This window comes from Gymnodraco acuticeps, unplaced genomic scaffold (genome assembly GCF_902827175.1).
Source record: "Gymnodraco acuticeps unplaced genomic scaffold, fGymAcu1.1, whole genome shotgun sequence".
Classification (NCBI taxonomy): domain Eukaryota; kingdom Metazoa; phylum Chordata; class Actinopteri; order Perciformes; family Bathydraconidae; genus Gymnodraco; species Gymnodraco acuticeps.
The window spans coordinates 55,001-67,093 of NW_022991903.1; the positions used below are offsets into that span (position 1 = coordinate 55,001).

Below are 12,093 nucleotides of genomic sequence, written 5' to 3' on the forward strand. Positions count from 1 at the left end.
TGGACACTCAGCTGCTTGATACTCATGGTACCTGTCTCTGTGGATAGAGTCTGAACCCTGGACACTCAGCTGTTTGATACTCATGGTGCCTGTCTCTGTGGATAGAGTCTGAACCCTGGACACTCAGTGCTTGATACTCATGGTGCCTGTCTCTGTGGATAGAGTCTGAACCCTGGACACTCAGCTGCTTGATACTCATGGTACCTGTCTCTGTGGATAGAGTCTGAACCCTGGACACTCAGTGCTTGATACTCATGGTGCCTGTCTCTGTGGATAGAGTCTGAACCCTGGACACTCAGCTGCTTGATACTCATGGTACCTGTCTCTGTGGATAGAGTCTGAACCCTGGACACTCAGTGCTTGATACTCATGGTGCCTGTCTCTGTGGATAGAGTCTGAACCCTGGACACTCAGTGCTTGATACTCATGGTACCTGTCTCTGTGGATAGAGTCTGAACCCTGGACACTCAGTGCTTGATACTCATGGTACCTGTCTCTGTGGATAGAGTCTGAACCCTGGACACTCAGCTGTTTGATACTCATGGTACCTGTCTCTGTGGATAGAGTCTGAACCCTGGACACTCAGCTGCTTGATACTCATGGTACCTGTCTCTGTGGATAGAGTCTGAACCCTGGACACTCAGTGCTTGATACTCATGGTACCTGTCTCTGTGGATAGAGTCTGAACCCTGGACACTCAGTGTTTGATACTCATGGTGCCTGTCTCTGTGGATAGAGTCTGAACCCTGGACACTCAGTGCTTGATACTCATGGTACCTGTCTCTGTGGATAGAGTCTGAACCCTGGACACTCAGTGTTTGATACTCATGGTGCCTGTCTCTGTGGATAGAGTCTGAACCCTGGACACTCAGTGCTTGATACTCATGGTACCTGTCTCTGTGGATAGAGTCTGAACCCTGGACACTCAGCTGTTTGATACTCATGGTACCTGTCTCTGTGGATAGAGTCTGAACCCTGGACACTCAGCTGCTTGATACTCATGGTACCTGTCTCTGTGGATAGAGTCTGAACCCTGGACACTCAGTGTTTGATACTCATGGTACCTGTCTCTGTGGATAGAGTCTGAACCCTGGACACTCAGTGCTTGATACTCATGGTGCCTGTCTCTGTGGATAGAGTCTGAACCCTGGACACTCAGCTGCTTGATACTCATGGTACCTGTCTCTGTGGATAGAGTCTGAACCCTGGACACTCAGTGCTTGATACTCATGGTGCCTGTCTCTGTGGATAGAGTCTGAACCCTGGACACTCAGTGTTTGATACTCATGGTACCTGTCTCTGTGGATAGAGTCTGAACCCTGGACACTCAGTGCTTGATACTCATGGTGCCTGTCTCTGTGGATAGAGTCTGAACCCTGGACACTCAGTGCTTGATACTCATGGTGCCTGTCTCTGTGGATAGAGTCTGAACCCTGGACACTCAGTGTTTGATACTCATGGTACCTGTCTCTGTGGATAGAGTCTGAACCCTGGACACTCAGTGTTTGATACTCATGGTACCTGTCTCTGTGGATAGAGTCTGAACCCTGGACACTCAGTGTTTGATACTCATGGTACCTGTCTCTGTGGATAGAGTCTGAACCCTGGACACTCAGTGTTTGATACTCATGGTGCCTGTCTCTGTGGATAGAGTCTGAACCCTGGACACTCAGTGTTTGATACTCATGGTACCTGTCTCTGTGGATAGAGTCTGAACCCTGGACACTCAGTGTTTGATACTCATGGTACCTGTCTCTGTGGATAGAGTCTGAACCCTGGACACTCAGCTGTTTGATACTCATGGTGCCTGTCTCTGTGGATAGAGTCTGAACCCTGGACACTCAGTGCTTGATACTCATGGTGCCTGTCTCTGTGGATAGAGTCTGAACCCTGGACACTCAGTGTTTGATACTCATGGTACCTGTCTCTGTGGATAGAGTCTGAACCCTGGACACTCAGTGCTTGATACTCATGGTACCTGTCTCTGTGGATAGAGTCTGAACCCTGGACACTCAGCTGCTTGATACTCATGGTACCTGTCTCTGTGGATAGAGTCTGAACCCTGGACACTCAGCTGCTTGATACTCATGGTGCCTGTCTCTGTGGATAGAGTCTGAACCCTGGACACTCAGTGCTTGATACTCATGGTGCCTGTCTCTGTGGATAGAGTCTGAACCCTGGACACTCAGTGTTTGATACTCATGGTGCCTGTCTCTGTGGATAGAGTCTGAACCCTGGACACTCAGTGCTTGATACTCATGGTACCTGTCTCTGTGGATAGAGTCTGAACCCTGGACACTCAGTGTTTGATACTCATGGTGCCTGTCTCTGTGGATAGAGTCTGAACCCTGGACACTCAGCTGCTTGATACTCATGGTGCCTGTCTCTGTGGATAGAGTCTGAACCCTGGACACTCAGTGCTTGATACTCATGGTGCCTGTCTCTGTGGATAGAGTCTGAACCCTGGACACTCAGCTGTTTGATACTCATGGTACCTGTCTCTGTGGATAGAGTCTGAACCCTGGACACTCAGCTGTTTGATACTCATGGTGCCTGTCTCTGTGGATAGAGTCTGAACCCTGGACACTCAGTGCTTGATACTCATGGTACCTGTCTCTGTGGATAGAGTCTGAACCCTGGACACTCAGCTGTTTGATACTCATGGTGCCTGTCTCTGTGGATAGAGTCTGAACCCTGGACACTCAGCTGTTTGATACTCATGGTGCCTGTCTCTGTGGATAGAGTCTGAACCCTGGACACTCAGCTGTTTGATACTCATGGTACCTGTCTCTGTGGATAGAGTCTGAACCCTGGACACTCAGCTGTTTGATACTCATGGTGCCTGTCTCTGTGGATAGAGTCTGAACCCTGGACACTCAGCTGCTTGATACTCATGGTGCCTGTCTCTGTGGATAGAGTCTGAACCCTGGACACTCAGCTGTTTGATACTCATGGTGCCTGTCTCTGTGGATAGAGTCTGAACCCTGGACACTCAGCTGCTTGATACTCATGGTGCCTGTCTCTGTGGATAGAGTCTGAACCCTGGACACTCAGTGCTTGATACTCATGGTGCCTGTCTCTGTGGATAGAGTCTGAACCCTGGACACTCAGTGCTTGATACTCATGGTGCCTGTCTCTGTGGATAGAGTCTGAACCCTGGACACTCAGCTGTTTGATACTCATGGTGCCTGTCTCTGTGGATAGAGTCTGAACCCTGGACACTCAGTGTTTGATACTCATGGTGCCTGTCTCTGTGGATAGAGTCTGAACCCTGGACACTCAGTGTTTGATACTCATGGTGCCTGTCTCTGTGGATAGAGTCTGAACCCTGGACACTCAGTGCTTGATACTCATGGTACCTGTCTCTGTGGATAGAGTCTGAACCCTGGACACTCAGTGTTTGATACTCATGGTACCTGTCTCTGTGGATAGAGTCTGAACCCTGGACACTCAGTGCTTGATACTCATGGTGCCTGTCTCTGTGGATAGAGTCTGAACCCTGCACACTCAGTGTTTGATACTCATGGTACCTGTCTCTGTGGATAGAGTCTGAACCCTCGACACTCAGCTGTTTGATACTCATGGTGCCTGTCTCTGTGGATAGAGTCTGAACCCTGGACACTCAGCTGCTTGATACTCATGGTGCCTGTCTCTGTGGATAGAGTCTGAACCCTGGACACTCAGCTGCTTGATACTCATGGTACCTGTCTCTGTGGATAGAGTCTGAACCCTGGACACTCAGCTGTTTGATACTCATGGTGCCTGTCTCTGTGGATAGAGTCTGAACCCTGGACACTCAGTGCTTGATACTCATGGTGCCTGTCTCTGTGGATAGAGTCTGAACCCTGGACACTCAGCTGCTTGATACTCATGGTACCTGTCTCTGTGGATAGAGTCTGAACCCTGGACACTCAGTGTTTGATACTCATGGTACCTGTCTCTGTGGATAGAGTCTGAACCCTGGACACTCAGTGCTTGATACTCATGGTGCCTGTCTCTGTGGATAGAGTCTGAACCCTGGACACTCAGTGTTTGATACTCATGGTGCCTGTCTCTGTGGATAGAGTCTGAACCCTGGACACTCAGTGCTTGATACTCATGGTACCTGTCTCTGTGGATAGAGTCTGAACCCTGGACACTCAGCTGTTTGATACTCATGGTGCCTGTCTCTGTGGATAGAGTCTGAACCCTGGACACTCAGTGTTTGATACTCATGGTGCCTGTCTCTGTGGATAGAGTCTGAACCCTGGACACTCAGTGCTTGATACTCATGGTACCTGTCTCTGTGGATAGAGTCTGAACCCTGGACACTCAGCTGTTTGATACTCATGGTACCTGTCTCTGTGGATAGAGTCTGAACCCTGGACACTCAGCTGTTTGATACTCATGGTGCCTGTCTCTGTGGATAGAGTATGAACCCTGGACACTCAGCTGTTTGATACTCATGGTGCCTGTCTCTGTGGATAGAGTCTGAACCCTGGACACTCAGTGTTTGATACTCATGGTGCCTGTCTCTGTGGATAGAGTCTGAACCCTGGACACTCAGCTGCTTGATACTCATGGTGCCTGTCTCTGTGGATAGAGTCTGAACCCTGGACACTCAGCTGTTTGATACTCATGGTACCTGTCTCTGTGGATAGAGTCTGAACCCTGGACACTCAGTGCTTGATACTCATGGTACCTGTCTCTGTGGATAGAGTCTGAACCCTGGACACTCAGCTGTTTGATACTCATGGTACCTGTCTCTGTGGATAGAGTCTGAACCCTGGACACTCAGTGCTTGATACTCATGGTACCTGTCTCTGTGGATAGAGTCTGAACCCTGGACACTCAGCTGCTTGATACTCATGGTACCTGTCTCTGTGGATAGAGTCTGAACCCTGGACACTCCGTGTTTGATACTCATGGTACCTGTCTCTGTGGATAGAGTCTGAACCCTGGACACTCAGCTGCTTGATACTCATGGTACCTGTCTCTGTGGATAGAGTCTGAACCCTGGACACTCAGTGCTTGATACTCATGGTACCTGTCTCTGTGGATAGAGTCTGAACCCTGGACACTCAGTGCTTGATACTCATGGTACCTGTCTCTGTGGATAGAGTCTGAACCCTGGACACTCAGTGCTTGATACTCATGGTACCTGTCTCTGTGGATAGAGTCTGAACCCTGGACACTCAGTGCTTGATACTCATGGTGCCTGTCTCTGTGGATAGAGTCTGAACCCTGGACACTCAGCTGCTTGATACTCATGGTGCCTGTCTCTGTGGATAGAGTCTGAACCCTGGACACTCAGTGTTTGATACTCATGGTACCTGTCTCTGTGGATAGAGTCTGAACCCTGGACACTCAGCTGCTTGATACTCATGGTGCCTGTCTCTGTGGATAGAGTCTGAACCCTGGACACTCAGCTGTTTGATACTCATGGTACCTGTCTCTGTGGATAGAGTCTGAACCCTGGACACTCAGTGTTTGATACTCATGGTACCTGTCTCTGTGGATAGAGTCTGAACCCTGGACACTCAGTGTTTGATACTCATGGTGCCTGTCTCTGTGGATAGAGTCTGAACCCTGGACACTCAGTGCTTGATACTCATGGTACCTGTCTCTGTGGATAGAGTCTGAACCCTGGACACTCAGTGTTTGATACTCATGGTACCTGTCTCTGTGGATAGAGTCTGAACCCTGGACACTCAGCTGCTTGATACTCATGGTACCTGTCTCTGTGGATAGAGTCTGAACCCTGGACACTCAGTGTTTGATACTCATGGTGCCTGTCTCTGTGGATAGAGTCTGAACCCTGGACACTCAGTGTTTGATACTCATGGTACCTGTCTCTGTGGATAGAGTCTGAACCCTGCACACTCAGTGCTTGATACTCATGGTGCCTGTCTCTGTGGATAGAGTCTGTACCCTGGACATTATGTTGTTTGTCATCCTTATTGTTGTTCTGTTGTTTCTATGTTACATGTGTAACTAATGTCCTGCAGGTCACCTGAAGAAGAGATGTTTTGATCTCAAGGGGCTTCACCTAGTTAAATAAAGGCTACAAACAACACATGAAAAATATCCCTCTAAGGAACATTTAGAACAGATACAAAAATGTGCGATTAATTTGCGATTAATCGCGATTAACTATTTTAATCGACTGACAGCCCTAATATATACCAACCATGGCATGAAGAATCCAAGCCCTTGCTCACTACTGGAAGCAGCGGAGCTCGGCAAAAGGACCACGCCCAAAGGATGGGGAGTGGTCAACCCGATAAAACCTAGCGAATGTGCCAGAAGACGCCCACGACTATTGGCTAAGACCAAGTCGTTTTTATATTTTAAAGACCCAGAAAGGGTTATTAACGCCTTTGTGACCTCGAGACTGGATTACTGCAACGCTCTGTATGTGGGTATGGACCAGGCCTCAATTAGACGCCTCCAGCTAGTTCAGAATGCAGCTGCACGTCTCCTCACTGGCCATAAAAAGCGTGACCACGTCACCCCAATTCTGGCTTCATTGCACCGGCTTCCAGTTCGGTTCAGAATAGATTTTAAACTCCTTTTATTTGTTTTCAAAGCCCTAAATGGGCTGGCTCCTCCTATGAAGCTGAACTCCTCCATCGCTACACCCCAGGCAGAGCCTTAAGGTCGGCTGATCAGCAGCTGCTGGTAGTGCCTAAGAGCAGGCTCAAAACCCGAGGGCAACGAGCCTTCGCAGCAGCTGGCCCCAGGCTCTGGAACACTCTGCCCCTCCGTGTGAGGTCGGCCCGGACCCTGGGGGGTTTTAAATCCTCACTAAAGACTAGGGATCGACCAATATGGCTTTTTCAAGGCCGATACCGATTATTAGTAATCAAGGAGACCGATAACCGATATTTGGAACCGATATACATTTGCAGTAAAATCAGAAAATCTTGGTGTCAAAATGTAGAATAACATAAACTCCACACGACTTCTTTGAAATGCATTTAAGCATATATTATGTTTAATGAACTTTTAAACATATTACAACTGGTTTCCTCTCTGTGCCCTTTTCTTTAGTGCAGTCGTCTGCAATGAGTTAGAGAGAGAGAAGCAGTGGGACTGACATGCTTAACTAACAATAATGCTTCATTCATTATATCAAAACAATGCCTGTCTACCTAGCACAGGGGTGCCCAACCTCTTCTGAACCGAGAGCTACTTTTAAAGTTGCCAGTCTGCCGAGATCTACCAGTCCAAATAGAGAGGCGTTACTGACAGCCTACTACCAGGTAAATACACACTTCTACTTGAATAAAACTGACCTTTGTACGATTAATACTTCATGAAATACTGCAGATCCTTTATCTTACCTCTTTCTAATCTACACAAGTATTTAACTGAAGTTACACAACAGTGCTGTTGATACAGAGTTGGAGTTTATTCACACGTCACTACAGTGGGTCATGTTTTCAAGAAGCATTGAACAGTGCTGCCTCATATGACTCAGGGAGAAAAGACTCTGAACCCTTTCTTTGCCATTATATAAAAATAGTGTTGCTACTAAAGTATAAATGAGGCTTTCTGATAAGACGACTCAGATCTGAAGCTACTCAGGAATCTGCTGCCAACGTGCAATAACAAAGACTACATTAATAGAATCAAAGCCTTTTTTGTTGCATTTTAGTCGAGTATAAAAAGAAATGCCTTTAAAATAGGAAGCAAGCAACACTAGCTTATTAACCTGAACTGATAATAGACTATAATCAGTTTAAGTTTGCATTCTTATACCATTTTGTACAATAATTATAATGAATACATTCAAACAGCTTACAGCTGATTAATAACGGTATCTATCTTGAGTTTTTATCAAAAACCTGTTGAAATGCTTCTGTTATTTTTACTGTCCCCCCAAAGCGCGTCGCAGCCTCCAGGAATGCTTCTTTCACAACTTCGCCGTCTTTGAAAGACTTCATGTGTTTCTCCAGAACGTGACTGACACGATAAGATGCTCTGGTAGCAGCCTTGCTCTTGTTGTTGGGCCTGATGGAAATGGACTGCTGTGCATTTAGCTGTCCTTTCAGGCCCCTCCCCTTTTGGAGCGTAGGGCAGAATCAGGAGGGAGTTCCGTCTCGTAGCGTTTGTGCACTGTTTTGAAATGCCGCTCCTAAATTACCCTTCTTCGATAAAGCCACGCTCGCATTGCAGATGAGACAGATGGACTTTGACTTGGAATAGATACAAAAATAATCATCCTCCCACTTGGAGTGAAAATTATATATTTTGGGCTTTTTTGCTTCTGCCGTAATTGCGGTCTTGTGCGTGTGCGGACCCTCACGGCCCGTCTACACTACAGGCATCAAAAAATGCTTTCAACGCTTCGCCCATTCATTTGAATGGGGTAACGTAGGATATTTTCAAACTTCGCCGAACTGCATTGTGGGGAGCATGGCATGGTGTTGCAAGCATCACGAGCATCTATCGGCATCAAAAGTTGAACAATGTTCAACTTTTGAGGCTCGATGCTTGGCATCAGCCAATCAAATCCCGTTTATGCAAATCCCGCCAGTACAAGCGCTAGCCAATCAAACCGCGTGCAAGCTGAGAGAGCCAGACCGCAGTTCATTTCCTCATATTCCAAAGGAGAAATTACGGTAGCAAATCACCCGGTTCTTTACGACCAGAACTATTTACCGGGATACAAACCGGAGGAACCAGGCATGGAGGGAGGTGGCAGAGACAGTGGAGGAACCAGCATGGAGGGAGGAGGCAGAGACAGTGGAGGAGCCAGGCATGGAGGGAGGAGGCAGAGACAGTGGAGGAGCCAGGCATGGAGGGAGGAGGCAGAGACAGTGGAGGAGCCAGGCATGGAGGGAGGAGGCAGAGACAGTGGAGGAACCAGGCATGGAGGGAGGAGGCAGAGACAGTGGAGGAAGCAGGCATGGAGGGAGGTGGCAGAGACAGTGGGTGGACCAGGCATGGAGGGAGGAGGCAGAGACAGTGGAGGAGCCAGGCATGGAGGGAGGTGGCAGAGACAGTGGAGGAAGCAGGCATGGAGGGAGGAGGCAGAGACAGTGGAGGAACCAGGCATGGAGGGAGGAGGCAGAGACAGTGGAGGAACCAGGCATGGAGGGAGGAGGCAGAGACAGTGGAGGAACCAGGCATGGAGGGAGGAGGCAGAGACAGTGGAGGAACCAGGCATGGAGGGAGGAGGCAGAGACAGTGGAGGAACCAGGCATGGAGGGAGGAGGCAGAGACAGTGGAGGAACCAGGCATGGAGGGAGGAGGCAGAGACAGTGGAGGAACCAGGCATGGAGGGGAGGAGGCAGAGACAGTGGAGGAACCAGGCATGGAGGGAGGAGGCAGAGACAGTGGAGGAAGCAGGCATGGAGGGAGGAGGCAGAGACAGTGGAGGAACCAGGCATGGAGGGAGGAGGCAGAGACAGTGGAGGAACCAGGCATGGAGGGAGGTGGCAGAGACAGTGGAGGAACCAGGCATGGAGGGAGGAGGCAGAGACAGTGGAGGAACCAGGCATGGAGGGAGGAGGCAGAGACAGTGGAGGAACCAGGCATGGAGGGAGGAGGCAGAGACAGTGGAGGAACCAGGCATGGAGGGAGGAGGCAGAGACAGTGGAGGAACCAGGCATGGAGGGAGGAGGCAGAGACAGTGGAGGAACCAGGCATGGAGGGAGGAGGCAGAGACAGTGGAGGAACCAGGCATGGAGGGAGGAGGCAGAGACAGTGGAGGAAGCAGGCATGGAGGGAGGAGGCAGAGACAGTGGAGGAAGCAGGCATGGAGGGAGGAGGCAGAGACAGTGGAGGAACCAGGCATGGAGGGAGGAGGCAGAGACAGTGGAGGAAGCAGGCATGGAGGGAGGTGGCAGAGACAGTGGAGGAACCAGGCATGGAGGGAGGAGGCAGAGACAGTGGGTGAAACTGGTAGGTTTTCGCCTGTTTGGGGATTTTATATCCAGTTTACTTCGTTTTAACATTGCTATTGCTTTGTATGTCGGGGGCGGGAGATTCATGTGATTGGTTGTTGGTCGCCTTGGGCGCGTGAAATCGCCAAGCCTCAGACACGCCCAGCTTCAAGATTTTTTGATGACTGCAGTGTAGACGGGGCATACCTCCTGTTGCCACGGACAACATCAGCGAAATAGTGCACTGCTCACCAGCCACGCCCCCACACATGGGGTCTAGCCGGCCATTCACAAAGCTTTGATGCGTTCAAGTGCATTATTCTGGCACAAGAAGATTATGTTATAGGACATTAACGATACAACAGAATATTGTTGTTCTATTTTTAGACACATCTCGCGATCGACTGGTTGGGCACCCCTGATCTAGCATGAAATCCCAATAAGCTGCTAGCCACTGCAAAACACTAGTGCTAGCTAATGTTTTGCAAACTATTAAAAGCGAGGCTATCACAGTAGACCTAACGTTAGTCGAGGAGCCTCACTTCTAATATGTTGCTAAACATTTGCTCGATACATGTTGGCTAGCTAATGAGCTTCACATATCAACCTGAAAAACTGCGAGGCTCCACTCGCAGCCCCCCCCCCCCCCCCCTCCGCACCACAGTTACTCCGCTGCGAGACGCTGCACGCACCCCCAACTCTGACTGACCTCCGCGTCCCTGTGTAACTGGGAAACTGATAGAATGGATCATAAGATCCTGGTGTTTTTGCAACTTCAGCTTTCAACTGACTTACCTTCGAAACACATGTATGGCTCTGCCGCTCAGCGCTGCTGCTTGCTTCAGTCTGTGTCTGCGTTCTTTCGCACCTGCCTGTAATCTGAGAAGGTCCCGCCTCTCTGGCTCCCGCCCGGAACATCTTCAGTAATAGCCTATCAGATAGCGCTGTGGGCGTGACGTTGCTCGTGTGCACAGACTGGTGACTGCAGCCAGAGAAACGGCCGCATCAGAGCCAAAGTTTTATCGGCAATTTGATAAAAAAAAGGCCGATACCGATAATCGGTCAAATGCGGAATATCGGGACTGATTATCGGTCGACCCCTGCTAAAGACTCACTTCTTCTCTCTGGCCTTCTAGTCAGAGCGGAGCACGACTCCTGACTTTTCCCTGTGTGTGATTTTGATTATTTTTGCTGTTTTATTTGTTGTAAAGTGTTTTTATTGTAAAGTGTTTTTATTGTAAAGTGTTTTTATTGTAAAGTGTTTTTATTGTAAAGTGTTTTTATTGTAAAGTGTTTTTATTGTAAAGTGTTTTTATTGCATGTTCAGCACTTTGGCTCGACCAAAAATCGTTTTAAAAATGTGCTATATAAATAAAACTTGATTTGATTTGAGGCATCTCAGCCCTGATGGCAGGGGGCGGCCACCCAGTGGGTGGCCGCCCCCTGCCATCAGGGCTTTAGTGCCGCCTCGGCAAACGAAGATCTGCTCCTATTGCCGTATACAGGCAGTAGCATCGATATACGCCCTTAGGGCACCCACAGGGCACAGCAACTCTGACGTGCCGTTCCCCCCTGCTGCACCCCCCATTGTCCCCACTGCCTGGAAATGGCCCTGTCACCTCTCCCACCTCTACTCAGCCCCCGGCCATCAGCTCACAGACACCTCTCACATCAGCCCCTGGTTCTTCTCCACCCGCTGACGACACCTTGTCCTTCACAACCTACCAGGTGAGGAGGGAGCTGCAGAACTGTAAGGCGAGGAAAGCGGCGGGTCCAGATGGCATCAGCTCGAGGCTCCTCAAATCCTGTGTGGATCAGCTGTGTGGGATTGTGGAGCTTCTATTCAACCTGAGCCTGAAGCAAGGGAGGGTACCACAACTGTGGAAGACGTCATGTGTGGTACCTGTGCCAAAGACCCCTAGCCCCAAGGAATGTAACTACTACCGGCCGGTGGCGCTGACATAACAGCTGATGAAGACCCTGGAGAGGCTGGTCCTTGGACACCTCCGGCCCCTTGTGAGACCATCAATGGACCCGCTGCAGTTCGCCTATCAGCCTGCCATCGGGGTGGATGACGCTGTCATCTACCTGCTGCAGAGGTCCCTCTCCCACCTGGAGAAGGCTGGGGGCTCTGTGAGGATCATGTTCTTTGATTTCTCCAGTGCCTTCAACACCATCCAGCCCCCGCTCCTGGGGGACAAGCTGCAGCTCTCTGGGGTGG

The 12,093-nt window shown here is 49.6% G+C and overlaps 1 protein-coding gene across 1 annotated transcript in view; it reads left to right on the forward strand.

Moving 5' to 3' along the window:
* LOC117535585 (son of sevenless homolog 1-like) overlaps nt 1–11,857 on the forward strand; it is a 40,254-nt gene extending 28,397 nt beyond the window's left edge. The window contains exon 7 of the mRNA XM_034200106.1: nt 11,601–11,857. Coding sequence (XP_034055997.1) covers nt 11,601–11,837 — 237 coding nt within the window. The 3' untranslated portion in view covers nt 11,838–11,857. The remainder of the gene's footprint in view (nt 1–11,600) is intronic.
* Nucleotides 11,858–12,093: the final 236 nt, after the last annotated feature.